General features: G+C 33.2%; 2 protein-coding genes and 1 long non-coding RNA gene across 3 annotated transcripts; all 3 read right to left on the reverse strand.

The window, feature by feature from the left end:
- Positions 1 to 1,024: 1,024 nt before the first annotated feature.
- LOC128235446 (uncharacterized) lies at positions 1,025 to 8,759 on the reverse strand. Its single transcript, XM_052950267.1, has 15 exons — positions 8,679 to 8,759; positions 8,401 to 8,443; positions 6,796 to 6,956; positions 6,346 to 6,516; positions 5,843 to 6,052; positions 5,260 to 5,302; positions 4,236 to 4,396; positions 3,917 to 4,066; positions 3,497 to 3,706; positions 3,333 to 3,375; positions 2,599 to 2,762; positions 2,241 to 2,393; positions 1,528 to 1,746; positions 1,360 to 1,402; positions 1,025 to 1,190 (listed from the first exon to the last, which is right to left on the reverse strand). Exons 1-15 carry the CDS (start codon positions 8,734 to 8,736, stop codon positions 1,025 to 1,027), a joined length of 1,995 nt encoding a protein of 664 aa, XP_052806227.1. The 5' UTR covers positions 8,737 to 8,759.
- A 5,624-nt stretch (positions 8,760 to 14,383) lies between these two features.
- LOC128233582 (uncharacterized) lies at positions 14,384 to 14,996 on the reverse strand. The gene is made up of 3 exons (XR_008260729.1): positions 14,906 to 14,996; positions 14,582 to 14,624; positions 14,384 to 14,469 (listed from the first exon to the last, which is right to left on the reverse strand). It is a non-coding gene; the product is annotated as an uncharacterized LOC128233582 (long non-coding RNA).
- Positions 14,997 to 15,102: 106 nt separating this feature from the next.
- LOC128235447 (uncharacterized) lies at positions 15,103 to 20,430 on the reverse strand. Its single transcript, XM_052950269.1, has 9 exons — positions 20,385 to 20,430; positions 18,679 to 18,721; positions 18,353 to 18,513; positions 18,076 to 18,231; positions 17,146 to 17,398; positions 16,780 to 16,943; positions 16,421 to 16,585; positions 15,770 to 16,022; positions 15,103 to 15,115 (listed from the first exon to the last, which is right to left on the reverse strand). The coding sequence occupies exons 1-9, from the start codon at positions 20,413 to 20,415 to the stop codon at positions 15,103 to 15,105; spliced, it is 1,239 nt and encodes a 412-aa protein (XP_052806229.1). The 5' UTR covers positions 20,416 to 20,430.
- Positions 20,431 to 22,083: the final 1,653 nt, after the last annotated feature.

Raw genomic sequence — 22,083 nt, forward strand, 5'->3', positions numbered from 1 at the left:
AACAGGTTGCATCTAAATGACACGCTGTGGTTGATGGCAGATTGGAAATGCTAATATTCATCTCGCAATCTGAAAAATAACATAACCAAATATGTACGGTATTTTTAGATATATCGATATGCTGGCGTTCGCTGTTAATGAAGAATTACCATGTATCCATCTTAAGACTGTATAAATAGCGGTATACGGGAATATGCTTAACAAATGTTAATCACAATCTATAAATACTTATATGGACAGTGTGTATTTTCTTCATCTTTGCAACCAACAAAGAAGGCTGACAATACTTTTTTTTATTAAATTTATTTATTCGACTAAATATGATACCGTTACTTTATCTTACCTGAGGTCCAGGTATCGTGTGTTGGTCCATATTCTTGTAGATTGCACTGTACTGTTTGAAAAAATCCAGACATTCCCAAAATAGACATCAGAGTGTCAGAAAAAGTGTCCGATAGAACAATTTCATCGGATATTTCATTTTCCTCCAACCACAGGGTAAAGTCGAAACCTAGTCAAAACGGAAACAAATTAAAGCTCTCATTATTCTTCAAAATTCTTAAAGAAAGACAGTTTTTATTATCTAATGTTGAACCTACCAAAAACTAAAACTTTATATAAACAATGCATACACAATATAAACATCTTTATTTGGATTGTCATGATGATCAGTGAACATAGAATTCAACACAACCTTACTTGTATTCAGATTTATAGTTTGAACATACGCAAATATGAATTATGACTTACTATAATAATAAGTGAAGTATTTATTTGTATTTACCTGTATATGCTTATCAAAGATCGCTCAGAATCAGCATTAACCTGTTTTAGCTACTCATCAACATATAGTCAGGCAGTTATATTTCCATGACAATGATATATTATAATATAAATATGAACCGCGTTCATCTCTTTCAGATCTACTTAGTATTGGTGCATTAATACAGTGCTCAAAACTGTTCACTACACACAATATATCATCGTTGTTATGAATAAAACAACGCCTTTGAAATTCATAGCACTAACCTTCAACTTCTGACAAAGATTTCCAGCTACATGGAGTTGCTTGTAAAAGTTGATTCACCAGAATGTTGTCTTCTGTACATGTTCCATTGGCGTCTGTGCATACACTCGTGGAAATTGTCAAATTGAACAATTTGTCAGACCATACCATGTCGGCCAATACACTTAAAAACATCATACTTTTGAACTAGTTGTGAAAAAATTCTTTAACGTTATTAAACTTACATAATAGTAAATAATTTCACATACGATAATTTTCTTTGGTTAAAATTTAATATCTTACATACAAAAAAAATATATTAATTTCAGAAAAAAGTCGATCTTTGGACTTACCTGATTTTGAATATTCCATCGAGATCGAAGTTCATGGTTTCCCCTTTAAGTAAAAGAACATCCATTTTAAAGCAAGAACATCTGTCAACGGTTAAGTTGATGTCGTTGTTTTGTCCATGATTTACAAAAAAAGATCTGCGGTATGTTAAAAATATGATTAATAGTTACCCCAAAGAAGATCTTTAAAGAGAACAGTGTATGATACACGTTCAATCTTGACAATCATTTTCTCCCGGCAGTTGTCTATGTCAACACTAAAATCGAACGTCAAATGAACCTCGGCTGACGTCAGACAGCAGTGAATTCCAATGCAGTTCGCGTTGAGGGCACATGAAACACTGGTTGAAATTGACTGAAGCCGTTGTTCAATTGGACAGATAGATGTATCTTAAATAGGTACAAAAATCTTTACCTAATTGTTGTTAAAGTACAAAGCATATATGAGATGATCCTAAGCTTAACCACTTTCATAACAATAAATACGAACAACTTATTAAAGTGGCATACCCACTTTATGAGAGAAATGTGCTGCAAATAAGTCACACCTTTATCTTACGTTATTACTTATAGATAGTTATTCATTTGATGTGAAGATTGTTTACAGTTTAACCATATACATATGTACAGTTCACACTCCTGTGAGTCTGATAACTTTCACATAGTGAAATGGCGTTCACACGTATATAATTACAAGTCTGAAGATGAATGATGTCTTCGAATATATTTGATTGAGCTATATTTACACAATATATTATTACAAACACAACAGAGAAACAAAACAGTGCAATATAACATTGTTTAAGCTCATATCAAAAAGGGCATGCAAAAGGATAGGCCCACGACAACTTTCAGCAAAAAATATATCCGAGCATTGACTGTACCTATTGCATTTGAAGTTTCCACCGTACACCTTTGAGGAAGGAGATAGTCGGCAATACCAATGTCTTCTAAAAGCGTTGCTAGTATATAATCATCTTTTTCTTGACCGACATGCGATGGAAAGTTTGTTGACATCCATAGTGGCAGGGAAAAATCTAAAAAATACGTCTTCCCGTATATGCAATGTCGAAATCTCTATTGTTTGTTGATTTTTGAGCATATATTAGCATAGCATGGTCATGGGCTGAATATTTAATAAGGAAAATTTTATTCTTTAGACAAATTGCTGTTTAAAGCATCAACTTATAATCGGAAAATTATTATCTTTACGTGGTACGTAGTAAAGTACGGTGTGTATACCTTTATCTCTGAACCCAGTTTCGAATAAGCAGATTGTAGCTGGTACATAAACATTTTGAATCAAACCATACTCCCGTGTTGGCATATCTGTATCGTTGTGATACTCATCCACAAACAACGATAAGAGGAACTTGCGTTCATGTAAAAGATTGGACACCAATAGCCTGCAAAACCAGAACAATTACCTTAAAGAGAAGACATATTTTGTTCTAAAAATTAATTTGCAATGATTGAAATGCTTATTTTAATGTGTTTTCGTAGTAAACACCAAACGTTCGTGTAGGTATTTGAACTACTTATGGCAAATCAATGAAAAGGCTAAACATACCAAACATGAACATGATTGAAGTGAACACTGCTAGTTAAGTTCAATTATTGCCATACATAAAGATGCAATTAAACCCTTATAAGTTATATTCGGAGCTTTTACTTAGTATTCGTGACCCAAGATGGTAATACACGGAACGTAGAAACTCATGATTTGGCAAAATTCGGTGTGCGGTTTCGCAGAACAGTTTACCATGATTTGTAACAAAGGTTTCGGGTTGTAGATGAAATGGTGTTCGTTACGCATGGGTTTGAGGAGTGTGGAATCGTGATAAAACCCTTACCATACGTATAATGTCACCAACTCGATAGTGGGGGAGTAATTTTTTGCTCATTTATTCATACTTGTAGCAAACAATAATATTCGCATTTGGAATAATCAAATACTTAATTAACAATATACTCACCTAACGTCAAGTACCCCATCCAGATCGAAATGATTCGTCCGGTCTTAAGAAAAGAAACACACCCTTACTATACAAATCATGTCAGTTTATGCTGAAAACTTTGAAAAGATGTAACAGATACGTTTTATTTGAAATAAATATATATGACAAGCATCATAACTTACCAAATTGAAAACCTCCAAAGGTTTTTGAAACTTCAATTCCTTCGATACCGTATGTTATCTTCTGTTCACAGTCATCAATATGTACAAAGACACTAAAGTTTCGCCCTATTTCTTTTATCGCTAGGCAACAATCAATTTTGAGACATGTAGAGTCAATACTGCAAAACACGTTGGATAATGAAGAACCGATGTGGACGTTAAATGGGCACTCTGGAAAAAAGTACATTGCAGATAAATAACATATAAACACGAACATTCGATAAGACATAATCTATAAAAATGGATACGAGTCTGATGGAGAATATTTCATGCAGCATAAATTTTAATTTTTGGTGCAAATGAAATTGCATCGAATTAATTGAAAACAACACTGAAGCAGCAGCGTAAAGCGAGTTATAGTATACAAAATTATTCATTTACCGTTATCCCACTGATCATGTGTTATGCACTGTGGATCGTTTAGATATTGCGCTAAACCCAAATGATCCATTAAAATGTCGGCTTGTGTTGGTGTTAGGGACTCGTGCTCGTGAATATTTTGTGAACTCTTCCAATCGTATAAAGAAAAACCTATAACAGAAATAATAACATAAACTTAAAATGCCTAAATGAACCTAACTTAACGTCATGCTGTTTTCATTAGAGTATAATAATGAAAACTACAGGCCCAATAGTCAAACATTCAAATATAAACCCTGTTTACACCACATATTTCAGCGACTACTTAACATTATTGTACCTTCTACGTTGAATCCGTTTCGCCAATTGCAGTCAGCTCTAGGAAACAGGTGACTTTGAAGGACAACTTCAGTTAAGCAAGGCTCATCAAACTCAAGACATACGCTGATATTTAAACTGATAGAATATTTTCTTCCACGATCAAAGTTTTCAATTATGTAACTGAAAATGAAAATTCATTTTCGGTATGGTAAAACAAGCAAGACATCGCATCAGTTTTAGTTATTTATGATCAGAAAGATATAGTGTCATATAATTCAATTAATAACAAACAAACCGTTTTACTTTCTTTATAAAATAGCCTTATTATACTATGAATGTTTTTGCTTTCTTTTCCTTCTGTTTTATTCTAACTTTCTTATTTACCATTCTTTTTGCATGTAGAACAATATGAAAACCATTGACCTTTTAGATATTTGAAAACGTATACAATTTATTACCATCGTAAATGCTATAGAAACATTCAAAGGACATAGTCCCATAAATGTTTACCGACAACGAAATATTTATGTTACCCGGGCCTTATATATGCTTCTTCGTTCAGCTATAACTCGAGTCGGTTAAAGGTTCAATTCATTGATTCTTTTCTAGGTTTACTCTAAAAATATGGGGGGGGGGTTTCAGGGCAGTGTTGTATGCAATAAAGTACCAATAATGTACAGAGGCTGTTATCTCAATGACTGACTGTCAATATTTATGCAAAACGCTACAGAAACAAGCTCAGTAGCCAAAAGTCAAGTCATTTGTGAGAATAAAAGAGCAGCTATTAGAAGTTAATATAAATTATGTTATATTATTGACTAGAAAAAGAATTTTCCACTCGCAGACCAAAAATCGATGGACATAACATGAACACACACTGGTCACACATACATTCCTTGTTTCTCAACACTTATATAAACAAGTCTGATCTTTCCTTGATAGTGTGCTGAGGGGTCATCAAATCAAACCTGGGTAACATATTTATACAACTGATTTAAAATCACATACATTTAAACCACTACATTTACAAAGTTACAACTTACTCCATCTTCAAAACTCCTCCAAGGTAAAACGCTTCCGAGGCACCTTAAACATAATATCCAATACACCATACCGTTCAAATGATAAAATTCAAGTCATTATAATAGTTCATTATTGTGCGGGATAGGCAAATACTTTTTACAAAGTTTTACTTGTTTTACTGAGTTACAATTGAAACAAAAATCCAGAGGCATAACTTCGAACATTTAGCTATAGTTTGTCCGGGCTCTTAACAACGTGTACTTACGACGCCTAATGATGAAAAATACCTCGTATGTTTAATGTTTATAGGTCAAGTATTCTACAAGAAGGTCGGGCGAATTATAATTTCAGTATTGAAAATAAAACACTTGATGATGTACATGAAACAAACAATTATTGCTTTATCTGACTGATGAATAAAATGAAATGGTGGACAAGGTATAAGCAGCCATATCGAAATACTATAGTTTATAGAACTGTATTGTAATATGTACTTGGACTGTACAAAACACGTTAAGACGTATTCTACAAAAGGATCCAGATGTATAAACATTTTCAATAAAATTAATTGCATAAACAGAATAATATAAGTATAAAACGTACCGTATTCATAAGTTTGCATAAACTTGATTGTTCGTAATGATTCAATACCGACGTGGATTTCCTGCTCGCAAGCGTCAATATTCAATTCAAATTCGATGCTTGATTGGAGAATTTCAATATCTAAACAACATTTCACGGCGGTACAGCTGTCAGACAGGAAGCAGGTCACACTACTATTTAGTTTTGGTAGTTCAACGTAAGATTGACAGTCTGAAAAAGATAGATAACAAAAAAGGATGTTGACTGAGTTGATTCGTATTAATAATATAAAATTCGGTACCTGTAAACCTGCATATTTTGTTTTGTTCTTTACATATGAATTGTGAAACGTTATCTTGTTGTTTTTTTAAATTATAATATCAATATACAATGACAAATACAGGGACAAGCCCAAACCTTTTGGATATAATATAATTAGGCACACATTATAATTGCTTTAATAAAATCATAACGCAATAGTCAATTTCGAAAATAAATAATTTCGGTGGTATATATTTGTTTACCTGTTGTCCAGCCGTGTTCTGAGTTTGCATAGGGGTAGATGGAACGATAACATTTGTTCTGGTTTATATATCTTCCGATTCCTTGACTGTCAAATATTTCTTTCCTTATTCCGTCATTCAATGTTGTGTTTCTGTATCCATTAGAGTCCAGCCAAGTTTGATAAGAAAATGCTGGGAAATTAGAAACATATGGCAAAAATAAGTATTGAGTATAATAATTAATAATTACAACCGGTCATTTAACCTTACACACTCTGAAAAGGTTTTCGTAGGTTAAACGGTATCATTCCATTTATAGGTTAATCCGCGATATCATTATTATGGTCAAAGGTTTTTTTTATATGAATTTCGTATAATGCTACATGAATATTGCGCTACAAAATGTCTTAATTGTAGATATATAAAAGTAATACAAAGTTACTGCCGCAGTTTTCATGAAATCTATATTACTCTGATTGGCAAAGTCTTCGTTCCATGTGCAAGGTAAAATTGGCAGTTCTGTATCTTCCAGAATTGTAACATTGTGTTCACAATTTTTGTTTTTCATGCATATGTGGGCGCTAAGATCAACAACGAAGATATTCGTCACAGGTAAATGTGTCACTTTGTATCTACAAATGAATGAATGATATCAAATAATGGTTTAAACATCATTCAGCAGTCATAACTTTATTTACTTTTTAAACATCCATTCAAATACATAAATAAATAAGTTATTATAAGAGATTTGTCACTTATCCGTATACCGATACCGTTTTCTACGTTGACTTAAGATAACACATATTTGGGGTTCCCAAAACATTTTTACTCGCTAAAATAAGTCCAAACCTATTTGAAGTATTGTGTTGAATTCGTTATGTCAACAAGTAAAGGCAGCACATATATAAACCGCATTTGAAACAATATTCATAGGACGACGCCACAAAATTACGAAAACTTTATTCCTTTCAAGTTCAGCTATGAAATACAAAACACGCACTTGTTTCAATAAAAATATTGGTCGATTTTTTCTTAAATTGGAATTGTCTTAAAGCCCTAGTTTCATAATTTTGGTACATATTTGTGTGAATTGAACTTTAGCAAGCATTGGAACTGAACACGAAGTTCAAGAAATAAAAGAAAAATCGATGTATTGCCATTTGTTACGTTAATATATATTTAAGATAATTGGAGTTACGACTAAGATCCTTTAATGAAACGGGCCCCTGGTGTTTACCAGCGGTCATCCATTTATGACCATATCATTTCATTAACAAACAACTCGTTTACAGGATCCAAGCTAGAATTCAATGAAATAAAAAATGCCTTCCCGGATCACCAACAATGTCGAACAAAATATAATTCCAATTTTACTGTCGGTAGTAATGTTACTGGCACAAAACTGTCTTAAACATTGAAAACATTGTCAAATTCAAAAACAAGAAAAAAGACAAACGTATTTCAGTGTAAATGGGTCATAAAGCTAGTGTAACAACTAGGATATTCAGAGGGGGCTAACCCGACGCACACCCTCTAAAATTGTCACAATAATCTGCATGGATTTTAGAAACATGCAACGTTATAGATTATATTTTTCTAGCGGTCCCCGGGGCAAAACCACACCACGTTAGCGCCTATATGTTATGGTTTCTTGATAAAGGGGCGCACTGCCTGAATTTCGCTTCCTGGTGGGTCCCCACTCCCTCTAATGCCAAATCCTGGTCCGAACTTTTTGACTACAAACACTGTGAGCAAGCTTTATCATAATCATGCCACCAAAGACAAAAGTAAAACCTAAATGTCGCATTTATAAACGACACAAAACTACCAATATTTTAATGTCGCCTAAATGTATCAAGGTACCATTGAGAAATCTCGACAAGAAATAGAAAAGATCGAAATACTAATCGATATAGGGATAACTGACAAATCTCATATAGCACGGGAAGGATTTTCCGAACGACACAAACGTTCTTTTTCTCCGACAAAAAAAAATGATAAATAGACTACACTCTTAAGTTTTATGAGGATATGAAGCGTTTTATTGCTTGATGTAAATTTTAGCTAAAAACTTACCGTACAATAAGCACATCCCGCAAACGGACGATATTATTTTGACCTTAACAAATACGAAAGAAAAATATTTAGCATAGTCATACTTCTGATACAAAGAGCATTCTATATGTTATTCGTTGAAGCAATGACCCTTACAACTGTCGAGCCATGTGTTGCAATCCGATTAAGCTATTATGTTTACTTATTTTAGCAATTTAAGCAGTTTATCCATGAATCATATATACTTATGTACATCATTATTTGTTTTCCTAAAATGTACTATAAATTTGTAAACATACCCCATAGTATATCCCCAAACGATATGGTGAAATTGAAATGTTCGATGCCAACAAACATAATTTGTTTACATGCATCCAAATGTAGATATATATGCATGTTTTGATTTGCTACTTCCACATATGTGCATACATCAATACTTGTACACGAAGCTTGTATTTGACACGATGATGTATCATCAGCGAATGGGGTTTCAATTGGAAGTACACATTCTGAAACAGCAATGCTCAACTTTTCACATCGTAGTTAACAAATACTTATAATGTCCGATTGTTTATACAATTCAAAAAGACATTTGGAAGAAAAAAAGAAGAGGGCTAATAAATATTAGTAATTTAAACCAACGGCATTTCTTACATCAATATGTTTGAAATATAGTGAATACATTTTACAAGGTAATGAAATAAGTGTGAAGAAGTCGCTAGCATTGGCGATTAGTATTTGCCTTAAACAATATTCTTTTCTCTATGACATTTTCAAATTCAAAATATACAAAGGTTGATTATAGTCAAAAGATTTAATGTGTCGAAAATTCACATTGTGCTATTTGCTAGACAGAATAGAGAAGGTAGCGTTCAAGCCTTTGATATGTCTCGCTTCTGTCTGTCTGTCAGGATGCTTATGCTAGTTAAATGCTGTTGTGAGTTGTTATGTTTGCTAGTTATAATGAAACGTGCGAAGGTGTAAGACAGGTGTGTGTTGAAATAAGTGTCAATTTAGGTTTGAATTTGATAGAATGGAAGAAAGGAAAGAAATGAAAAGGAAGTAGAACCGTAGAGACGAACATCGACATGTAAGGTCAGTGTTAGAATCAGGTTTGGTCTAACTTATATAAAGGAGATTTTAAATTTTAAATCAACGAATGCAGTGTTAAGCTTTGTAAAATATGGTTGATCTGGTACGTGGCTTATTTAATCCAAACATTTGTACTTCAAGAGATAAAGGTCTGGTAACAAATAACTGATCGAATGGAGGATATCTTTGCGCATACTCAAAGGTGCTATTGACACTATTTGCGGAGAAAAATATTCATTAAGATAAGTACAGTGCATACACAGGAACTTATTACTTATTCTTGGTAAGATTATACTTAAAGGTGGGCAAAGAAGTAAAAAAGGAAAATCTTCCAGCAATGCATTAATCGCGGAAATTGTAAATGGCAGGAAGGGTCTCGAAAAATTAGTTTATATGAATGCTACGCAGGTTAACCAAACTTCGAAGATTTTACAAGTTGACGTATCTCCAACTCGGGATTGACTAAATGTAGAATGATAAGCTGGTTTAAGATAATGAAATATTTTGGAGAATACAGTATTTCCCATCTTTAAGAGATTCGCGTCCTTTTTCATTATATAGATAGGATATGAAAACAGGTCCAGTTGTTCAGTCATTAGTTGATAGGGAACTTCGTAAATATTGATATATGTTAGAAAATATGCATCCAAGTCAAAAGATAAAAAAGTCATTCGGAGTCGATAAAAGACACGGACGTTTCGATAAAAAAGTTACGTCACGGATTACTTGTGAACAATTTTGATATACTGACTCATTCTTTTGTCGAGATGACGTTTCGTTCATATCAAAGTTAAAATCTCCTGTGATGGCTGTATTATGTATGGCAGTGCCAACCGCCAGTTCTATGAAGTTGTTGAGGCATTTAAGAACATACGAATTGGAATTAAGAATTAGTCGAACCAGAGATAAGTAATTAAAAATTATTATAGGTAAAGCAGTCTATACTTTAAGCATATAGTCGATGTATTATCAGTGCAATATAAGTTACAGGCTCAACCCAATCAAAACATTTTACCTGATCTGCAGGATGCGGTTGTATTACCGAATGTACATGCTTTTTCTTTCAAATAATTTGAAAGACCAATTGCGTTCAAAAGGTCCTGAATAACATACGTATGTAAGGGATAATCGACTGGTATTGCTTTGCTGTTCAGCCAGGTTGTGAGGTCAAAATCTGAATAAATAAAAGCAAATGCATTGTGTAAATGTGTTTACTGCAAATTGTTGTATTTCTTATACAAAAAATATTGTCACTTGCGTTTTATTTTTATTCATAAGAAAAACGTATTTATCCTGTCACGTACATATAAATCGACCTATTTGTGGTGTTTGTACGTTTGATCACTTATCTTGTTCCTCTTTATATTTGTAGGTTTAACTACTAGACTTGTCCCTGTAGTTTCCATTGTATTAATTTTGACAGGCTGTCTGTTAGATTATGCTTTATAAAGTTCAGTTGGCCACGTGATTTTTATCAGAGGTCATACGTCATATGACTAGTTTCATAAATTGAATAAACAAACCATTGGCGTCATTTTGAAGACGAAGTAATGAACAAAATATCAGCGTTCTTGGATACAACGTTTGAAATAAATAGTGTTTAAATGCGTAAAATAGACTTACGAAGTTTTATCTATCGACAGCTTTGACTTGTTAAGTGTTCTTTTACAACAGAAAAATACTTTAGTAATAAACTGTGAATAATAGGAACAAGCCTAGTAGCCCCACATTCACGAATGCCCTATTTTAAAATACAAGTGTAAGTCTCGACAGATCCCTAAACTAGAGACCGATGATTTGATGAGATAACTTATTTTTTTGTGACAATATAAATAGAATTACAGGTTAGTGCCAAGGATGGGAAAAGTGTATCTGGCTTGACTACCGAATTGATAAGGTAGCAGTAAATGCTTAAGCCTTACCATGATAAACTCTTCCAATCTACGGCATTAACCAGCTATTATCCATTTTTTTATGTTTTGAAACACAGAGGCTACTGAATGTGCACGGGTACGTGCTCGTGTGGACTGTGTTTTCTGCGCTAACTAATCGAAGAATGTTTAAAATGACATGTAAAAGCACGAGAACAGGGATTTAGGTAAGTACATGTGGGCCAAAGTACATGTTAATAGTGACATTTCACTAACGATTTTTAAACTCAACAAGCAACAAGTCAATAAGAGTGAGGTTGTGCACACAAACTGTTTCAAACACCCAGAAAATATACATTTTACTGACCGTTCCTAGGCGGTACCTAACAATCCTTGATAAACATACCCAGTTTTTTATATATTCACTGTGCTATTTGTGGAGTTTTGTGCTGTTCTTCTATGTTTCTTGTTTGTGATTTTTTGTTTTTGTGTTCAATGTCTTTGGCGTTTACCTAGTGCCATTAAACCGGGTTTATGTTTAAACTTTTGGCTATTAAGCTTGTTTCTGTAGTTTTTCACATAAGTATTGAATGTACGTCAAGCTATCTATCACTCGACTGATTGAACCATTAGATGTAGTTACATAATACAAAAAAATACCTTGCATTAGATTAGGAATCTGTCTGGAACAAGCTCGTTTTGGTAGCAGTGTTGATTCGAAAATTGTTGACTTAATATTGCATGCAGAGCTGGATTCTAAACATACGCTCATGTCTAGTGAAACAACGTAAGTGTCTGAGCTCACAAGATCTTTGATACTCAACCTACAATATAAACATGTATATATGCAAATTGAGTTCCTACAAGGTATGCAGAATTTTTGTACAATGTGAAGAATAGTTTTCCCTTGTTCAAGCATATTTACAATGCGGTTTTATTATCATGAAAGGTGAGTTGTTTAATACATTTCACATATGACATTTCATATCTCAATTGTTAAGTTTTTATTAGTATTTCAGTTATATGTGACCGCAAATAAATTACTTAACAATCTACCTTTATTATATATATTTATCATTTGTACAAAAAAAGCATATTGATATTTCCGTTTAAAAACTCTTTACTTTGTTTGCAAAACAGATTCAGGAATTGCTGTAAATTAATAAAGCAAACTTACTCAAGACATACAACTCCAAACAAACAAAAGCGTATCGGTCGGCCTGAAATATATTCATCATCAAAACTGATAGGTGTGATGCTTTTGTTTTCTTAAGCCTGATCATATATGTGTATATGTTTTCGACGAAGAGAGAACAAAGTTGTTCTCTTCAATTATAGTCATTATTATTAATTGCGCTAATATGATTTGCTATACTAAAAATACAGACATATCATTCGTTGCGATATCATTCTTGATAAAATTGAGGAATCAAATATTTTAACACACCCAATTCAGTGTTTTCAATGGACAGATCAAACGCAAGCTTTTCGATTCTAAGATGCAGTTTCTGTTCGCAATGATCTAAATCGACGGCAACTTCGAACGATCGTCCGACTAAATGTGATGTCAAACAGCAAGATATGCCATTACACGAGTCTGTTAACAAGCAGGCCACATCACTATGTAGATCGGGAATACGAACGTATTTTCCGCATTCTGAAATAAAATCAAACATATTTTATTGTAAAGTTACCTTTTTTCTTTTTTTAAAAAATATATTTTTATTTAATTCATATAGAAGGCGTTCTTTTCAATTTCTTGTTCCGTATCCTTTAACACCAACAATTACTGCAATTTTATTTTGCAAAAATTATTTTGGACTTTGAATATACACTTCAAAATAATTTGCTTATCTATTATATAGGCGGCCTTCGATAAAACAACCGAAGAAATCATAGAAATATCATAGAAACAAGAACTTAAATTCTCATATTAAAAGGAAAGTTTTTCAATCAAATAAGCTTTGTTTACCGTTACCGTTTACCGTTACCATTGTATCAAATTGTTTCAGAATAAATAACAGTATGGGTCATGGTTATTATTTAGAAATTAAGAATCCTACGAGTGGTTAGTTAATAAAACGAGGCCATATAGTAGTCCAGAATAACGCCTTAAAAAGTATATACCTTTCCTCCACCCCTGAATGGCTGGAGCGTACACGTCGCTTCGAGGGCTGCACTGATTTGCTTGAAGGTAACTTGTTAAACCGAGTATTTCAAATAAATCTGCTACAACATTGGCATTTAAAACGGATGTTACTTCGAACTTATTCTCCTTCAACCAATGTGTTAAGGAAAAGTCTGAAAATTCCACAAGATGTTAACATTTATTCATGATACCGTAATTAAGACCGACATCTTTAATAAGTTTAAACTTATTTATTTTACAACGATTGTGAAAGAAGTTATATCAACATTATATTTATCACGCTCGTTGGCACGATGTTACGCTATAGTGTTGTATTGTCATTGGGACAACCGGAGTACCAGGATGAAACCCACTTGTCCAGCTTGGTGAACACAAATCAACCTCAAATAAGCCCTTGCCGTGAATAGAACCCGGGTCGCCTAGGTGATATGCGATTGCGCTAAACACCGCGTACCGATGAAATTAAGCTTATGTTTTTTATTCCATTTCATAATTATCAGCAATGCAAAAACATAAGTAGCCATAAACAGAATAAAAATGAGAACTATTATGCATCTCTGCAAATTTATATTACAAAATGTGCCTTGAAAAGATACATCCTTAAAATAAATCTTATTCTTGAAATGCCATGTTCACATGCATTTATATAAAAGCTTTCGAATGATTGTTGATGTATTCAAGTTGTTCGAATTGCTTAAAGTGACTATAGGCTATTTACTTTACAGAGAGTGTACTAAGAAACATCAAGTCATTTTACTCAATGTCAATACATTAGTTATCCCTGGAATGGTATAAGAAAAGCTCTGTAAATTACCCGGTATTTTATACGGCGTGTCCAGGTCACATGGTTGAATCGGCAAAATCGTACCCGATAAAACTTCGACATTTACCTCACACTTTGAGTCTGCTTCTAGGCATACTGATATGTTAAGTGACGTAATGAAGACGTTTGAAAGTTCCAGGTAGTCTATAGTGAATCTATGAATAAAACCATATCATGAAAATTGTTAAAAACATATTGAACAACAGCATGTCAGTAATTTTAAGTTACCGCAAATAATTAATTGGAAAATATATACACAATATTTACCTCAGTCGAACAACACCAAACATAGAAAAGGTGTTCACTTGACCTGCAAACATATTGTAAAAATAATTATATAGTTCGGGCAGTCAACCGTTGCAATAATATGGGTATGCAACGACTGATTTGTCCACTGCTCATGTCACTGTACATAAATTATTTTAGTGTATATGTTTCTTCAGCATAGAATGGACTCACTAAATATACAGCAATACTTGCCTTATACACATGTATATTTATATATGCCAATACCATCTGATGGTCCTTGCTTATTAATAAATTAAACACTTCAATCAAACTGTGTAATAGAACATGAATATATACACGTACCCCACTCAAAGTCGTAATAAGATATATTCATGTATAACTGTTCAATAGCCAAATTCAGTTTCTTCACACATGCATCCACACTCAATTCCACTGTAATGTTTCGTTGCAACGTTTGCGAAGTCAGACAGCACTGGACATCAGTACAAGACGATCCAATGGAGCAGGATACGAATTCAGTTAAATTTGTTAAACTTAAATCATTCGGGCAATCTGAAAAATTAAGATGATAATTATCACGTACTTAGAAACAGTCTTGTAGAAAAGCAAAAAATCGATGTCTGCGTTTAATGTTGACATACCACTTGTCCATGCATTCGACTGATCCATTTTGCATGAACGTTGTTTCAAATACGGTGCTATGCCAATATATTCGTATAATTGTGATATAGATTTTGTATCAAATCCTTCCTCGGTTACACTATTGTCTGTTTTCCATGTCTCAAGCGAAAAATCTAAAATGAATAAATAATTAAAACAAAAGCACGACACGTAATATACATGCATATGAAAAAGTATAAAACCCGTTACTGCGTTAAAACAAATATACATTCATTCTTACTAGGTATTTTGAAGCCGTTGTCTAGATCACAGGCCGGTTTGGGTATTTTCACCTTTACAAATACATCTATCTGAGTGCATGGAACGCGAGTACTCTGGCAAGTCTCGAGAGAAATATCAATAACAAAAAATCCACTGTTAGACATATCTTGCATTTTAAACCTGTAAGAGTTTGTGATAGTCAGATAACGCATTTTCATATCAATTATTAACAACATTTCAGAAAATGAGAAAAAAGACTATCGTTCAAATTTACTATTTCTATCTCTCATATTTTCGAAATTATGATCTAACGTATTTACTTACCTCAAAGCGAAAACCCCATATAGACGTAGAATATATTCTTTCCCAAACTCAAATTCAAACAAGTTGATTGTAAATGAAAGTTTTTCAAGTTCAATATTAAGGAGGAAGGTGCAAGGCTGTAAATGGAATCCGGTGTGCATGCCATGTCTGATAAAGTCCAGGTAGGTGCAACACTCGACAAAAAAGCAGTCGCTACGGAGCATGCACTGTGTGCCTTCAGGTAATGTTGGCAATGATATGTCTATCGGACACTCTGCAAAGATATTCATTATTAAAACTGTTTTCGATAAGTAGTTTATGAATCAAACATAACTTAAATGAGTGTTATTTCAACTACTTCTACATTTCTAAAACGAACTATTATGTCTACTTATATACCACTGCTGATAGAGTGTAAACATCAAAAATGTTCAATATACTAATACCATTTTCGATTCTACAACCTATTTTAATTATTTTAAAAGCATGAGAGGGGTAGGGGCAGCTGCGTATTCATATCATTCAAATGAATTCGATACATATAAATAATGGTGTCTTTTTAAATAGTGTCTGTTTTCGAATTGATTTAGCAATTTGCATGTTGTATTGTCATATTTCTGCCAAACAAAACTGAAAGGCACCAACAAATGTTATAAATGAAACATCTCTTACCGTTTACCCAGGTTTGACCATCTGTACTTTTATTGCTGGTCTGGCAGTTTGATGTTAAATAGGGTGTTACGCCTAATGCATCCACCAAAACGTCAATTTCATTTTGAGACAAGATGGCAGCTTCAAGAAGATTGTTGTCATGACGCCAGTCCAAGTAATCAAAGTCTGAAATAATGCAGCCAGCACGTATCATTAAATATAGTTTTACAACTCATCGCTGAAACGTAATTTTGTGATATTCTAAATGAAAAGCATTTATTTGCACAGTTACTTTTTTGACGTCTTATAATAGTTGAGAATGCACTGAGTGACAGATTATATCCGTGAATACATCTTCAACTGGGTTGATTTTGGGTTACCTTTTTTCAAGAATTCGTTGTTCCAACCGCAAAGCGCCTTTGGAATTACAGCATCAGTCAGTATTTCCAGATTGAAAAGACAATGTGAATCGGATTCCAAACACACACTGATTCCAAAACTGACAATGAACTTCTTTTCGGCTTCAAGATTGTCGACGCTTAATCTGAAATATAAGGACGTTCGCATATACATTACAATGGATGGCATTTACTAGTACTACTCATTTGAGTATATTAGTGTCTATTTGAAACGCAAATACCATCGGTTCACTGAATGTTCCACTTTTGGATTATCCATACCATGTGACAATACACTTATACTCATAATTCTAGTATCATATAAATGTTATAAGCGAAATACGTTACCGTTGTCGTATTACTCCAAACAATGACATTGTCTCGGTTTCGCCCCAGTTGTAATTGAATAAATATTGTGTACTTCGATACTTCTCTTTGCCTCGTTCCACTTTGTCTTCGCACGAGTCAATGCGAAATTTCACTAAGAATGTCCTTTGCAGAGTTGAGATATCCACACAACAAGTAAAACTTGTACAAGATTGATCAAAATGGCAGTTGATGTTGTTTGGAAGTTGTTGCACATCGATAGGAAATTCACAATCTTGATATAGTATAAGAGGTATATAATCATTATTATAATGATTGTTGACACATTTAAACGGTATCTTTGTTTAATCGGTATCCTTAATGTTTTTAGAGAAGTAACGAGACTATACTTGTAACGGAAACTTTGTGTTCATTACGTCATCCAGGTATGTGTACTTTCACAGACGTTTTAATGTTAAATATTAAACAAAGCATTTGTACCTGTGTTCGTAACAGTTTTTTAATAAGTTTGTACATGAAAACATGCTCGTGTTTTGATTGTCGCTTCATAATCAAATGTTTGTATTCAGTTTGATTATTCTAGTTTAAACTGATATTTCTATTATCTGAATTGTAGCTGAAGATGAAGAAAGCGCATAGAATATTCGTGGTAGAAACAAGTAATTTTGTATATTAAGTTAGTCTTCTACCAATCAATCTGACTATTTTTGGGTGCTTAACAAGATATATAAACTTTAAAATCGATACGTTATTTCTTTTGTAAAAATAGAATAGATGCCGAGTTTGAAAGACCTGTTTAACACTCTCTTAGCTGAAATAAATGTGATGTAGAAATAATAAATGAAATAAATCTTAACTGGGAATCAATAATGTTTTATTTTAAAGTTAACCGTTCAAGATAGGATTTTAAAATGCTATTTCATCTGATATTGTCTCTTAACGAATACATACCTGTGGACCAGGTCTGTGACGAATTTAGTGAGCATTGCTTTTCAAAAAGATAGGGCGATAGGTTCAGTTTGTCGTACAGTTTGGACATAAACATTGGGTTTATTTGAGATTCTTGTAGAATACCGTTGCTCGACAGCCATTGTTGGAGTGAAAAGTCTAAAAAATAACCATTTATAAAGTTATTTATTACGTTCAAACAATTTGCTTAAATAGAGAGTACTGCCGTTCAGAATTTTCTTGCATACATCAACAGTTTATATATACTGTAGCATATTACCTTTTTCTGCAAATCCAAGATCATATGAACAGACAGGTTTTTCAAATATTGCTTTAGATAGCAATGGTATCTCGACACAAGGAAGTGAAGATTCAAAACACGTCTTCAGTAATGCGTTGATCAGAAAGCCATTTCCATATGCAAGGTTGTTTACAGAATACCTAAAGAGATAATCATAACCTTCGAAATATCAGTCAAGAGCACATTCGTATTTTTCCTTCGTCGTATAATTGCGTTCTGTCTTCACAGAAAAATAGAAATCTACACAGTTTTATGGTCTTAGTAATTATATTCAATGTAAAAAAGTGCACGAAACAATAACCTACTCAAAACGTAATATTCCTCCGAAGTTGATTTGAAATGGTACACCTGCAATAAAAGGGATGATAGATTTAAGGTATACAGAAAATCACAGATTATGCTTATTCACTAAATTCACTAAACTCTTTATTTCAAACGAAATAATTTTATGGTGATATATTTCAGCCAAATTTAATGGAAGATTAAGTCTTAATACACTAACATTTTGATTTTATGAAATTAAAATCATTTTGCATTGTCTAAAAGTTAGCCTATTTTACTGTGAGAAACAAATGTAATCGCATAAAGCTTCGAATTAAAATCAATGTCATTTTCGATATGACGTCATTTAGCTGAAACCGTGTGCGGTTTTCCTATTACATGGCATTTAAAGATTAACAAATAGTAAGCATGAGCTTAAATGAAACATATTATTTTTAATGTCCCAGCTAGCATTGTATTGAAAACAAGTATTCAAACATGGCAGTTCTCTTTGTTTTTAACCAAAGGAAACTCAATTATTTTTGTTTACATGTCTTGACAGACACGTTGACAAGAGTTGTTTCTACTAAATTTATCCGACAGTCTGCAGATTTCGTGCCGATATCATACAAGGAAGGCTATTGTTGAACCGATATTCCTGTCTTCTGTTGCCTGTCGCTTGTTTAATTACAAGTACATCCCTTATGTGAAAAGTTGTTATTGTTCCTTATGAAACGTAGTTCGATTGTTTAAGTTTAAAAAAATCGACTTAAGCTGTCAATTGGCGAACAAGTCTATATGTCCCTTTAATTTACTGTTACACAATATTTCAGAATTCCAGAAACTAATATGTTGTAAATGTAACACATTTTACATTTAAAATGAATTTACACATATTTATTACAATATGCTAGTGTTACATTGTATAATAACTTAATTTTTATGTAACAGTGCTTTAAATATAAGATGTTCAAAACCTAGAGCCGATTGAAGTATGACTTTGACTTTGTTTTAACGATTAAACATCAAAGTTATTAAAAACCTTGAAATATCAAATTTTAGTCGTTTTAATGTCTATGTTATCTTCGAAATCACAACGTTTTCACATAACAAAATAATATTATCGCATAAGAAAGCGGCTTAAAGGCTGTTAGAGGACTTGAGCCGATATCGAGCCGACGTAAAAACGTTTTGCAAAATTTGGTTGGCCCGATGTCGGCCCGCCGTAAAATCCGATATTGGGCCTATATAGTTTGTGATGTCGGCTTGATGTTGGCCCGATGTGTGAGTGCTAGCTGGGGTAAGATTGCAATTAATTTCACCTCGTGAACAACTAAAAGTAAATAGTATGCTCGTTGCAAAGCCAATCGTGAAATATAACTTAACTTAGTGCTCACTCTTATTTCGTGTTCGATCTTTGTCATGTTTTGGACAATTTCTTAACAGAATGAATGTCGTCTTAGTGTGCACCTGTCTTTTACTGGAGAATGCCATGAATATTTTGCTATTAAGTGATAATCCATATGATTTTGTTCATTCAGCGTAAGTTTAATGCATAGACGAAGCATACCTTCGATGTGTTGTTGCATAAAAGGCACTTTTTCTCTCCTTTTTTTGTTTATTCTGCCATGCACATAATAATTGACAAAGAATATGTAAATTCAAAGCGGCATGGACCACATTGTCAAAAATAGTAATTCGATTCGACTAAATAGGGACAGCCATCGTATCAAAACGGAGATAGACATACCCATGTTGAAGTCAAAAAACGACCTAGTCATGGCATAATTGTCGAATTTGGCAGTGATAAGGAATTTGCAGGGGTCTAACATCAAGCTGAATGCAAACGTTCGTAGTAATGACGAGTCAGTGAAACAACATGTCATTTCCAAACAGTTGTCTGAAAAAGTGCATATAACTGACGAAGGTAGCTGGTGGACACCGAATACCGATCCACAACCTACAATTAAAAAATCCAAACTGAATGACATTGATCAAATTAATAATATACCTCTTATAAGGGTGTGAAACAATCTAGAGGTGAGATTACTCATGTAATTGTGTTTACTTCTTGCCCCAATTTCTCGAAACTTCTTCAGTCCCTTATAACAGGATTAAGCTAAACTCACTATTTTCCTTTTTCAATATTTTGCGTTTAATTCTTTAAAAGTTTTGATCCTTTAAATTGGAAATATCGTTACTTTTACCACAATTTACTATTTTTCATTTATCAAAATTAACTATAAGTATGTATTCTGGTTGTTTGAAATAAGCAACTTAAGCATGTTAAGCTTAAGAAGTTTCGAGAAATTGGGGCCTTGTTTTCAAGTAGTTCATTTTTACTGACATCGATATAAAAGGTTAGACGTACTGCTAGTCGATCCAATCCCCGATTGATCACAACTATTGCCAAGATAATTTGATACACCAAGGTTATCAAGCAATATAGTTGACATAGCTTGCGAAAGAGGTAGAAGCCCTGATATTTCTTGGTCCGACATCCATGCCACAAGGGAAAAATCTGCAAAATATTCATAACAACGGTATTTTAACAACATCGCACGTTTCTGGTACATTATAACTAAATACCAAGTGCCGGGAGGTGGTCCAGGATACAGTCTCTTTATTTAAGATTGAGAATGCTACTTTAGATTGATATTTTGATTAAGTCTTGGTAACGCACATGATTTATAGTTGTTATTGTTTAAATTCAGTTTAATACATGCATTAAGACAGAGACATTTGATGAATATCTCAGAACTTATTTTCTTCTGGACTAGAACTTTGCTTACTTCTGGCATGTGCAACATAGATTCTTTGAAAAACTAAAGATGAACAACTTTAAATTGAGTGGATTAGCTAAGGGGAAACGCAACATAGGTGTTTTTGTTTAAATCAATTGATTTTGAACTGAATTTTAAGGAAATGTATGGTTGTCATATACGTGACACGTTAGAAATGCCATTTTTCCATTCTGAGGTGTTGCATTTTTACATTGAAATGTATAGGGATATTAATAAGTAGTGTATAATGTTATGAAGTGCTTATAAATATTTAAGTTAGTGTTTGGTAGTAGAGCTTAATTATTTCATACTCATCCTATACATATAAAATGTTACCTTTTATGGGATATATGTCTGTAACTGAAAAATCACAGAATACTTTTGGTGCCAGCATGTTATTGAAAACAGTTGTTTCGAAGAAACACTGTTCATCTTCAAGGCACAGGCGTAGTGACAATGAGACGAGAAAGGCATTTTCGTGTTTCAAGTCCTCTATTTTAAATCTGTCAACATCAAGATATAACATTGTATTTGAAATAAGGAACGTCGTTTCATTTGAGAACGTTAAATACTCAACAAAACAAGGAATGGAGTTTTTAATGTTTTGCCATTTGCAGCGTTGACGGTCTATGTACTGCCTCGACATAAAGTAAGTGTTTTTTTATA

The sequence above is a fragment of the Mya arenaria genome, chromosome 5 (assembly GCF_026914265.1).
Source record: "Mya arenaria isolate MELC-2E11 chromosome 5, ASM2691426v1".
Taxonomy (NCBI): domain Eukaryota; kingdom Metazoa; phylum Mollusca; class Bivalvia; order Myida; family Myidae; genus Mya; species Mya arenaria.

Excerpts from the sequence above, each read along its gene's own strand:
- LOC128235446 (XM_052950267.1), bottom strand. The coding sequence starts at position 8,736 with ATGTTTGTTGGCATCGAACATTTCAATTTCACCATATCGTTTGGGGAT. Across the intron at positions 3,707-3,916 it reads ACATGATCAGTGGGATAACG|AGTGCCCATTTAACGTCCAC; the intron begins GTAAATGAATAA and ends ACTTTTTTCCAG. Across the intron at positions 1,191-1,359 it reads GATGGAATATTCAAAATCAG|TGTATTGGCCGACATGGTAT; the intron begins GTAAGTCCAAAG and ends GATGTTTTTAAG.
- LOC128235447 (XM_052950269.1), bottom strand. The coding sequence starts at position 20,415 with ATGACTAGGTCGTTTTTTGACTTCAACATGG. Across the intron at positions 16,586-16,779 it reads CAACGAATTCTTGAAAAAAG|ACTTTGATTACTTGGACTGG; the intron begins GTAACCCAAAAT and ends GCATTATTTCAG. Across the intron at positions 16,023-16,420 it reads TGGTCAAACCTGGGTAAACG|AGTGTCCGATAGACATATCA; the intron begins GTAAGAGATGTT and ends ATATCTTTGCAG.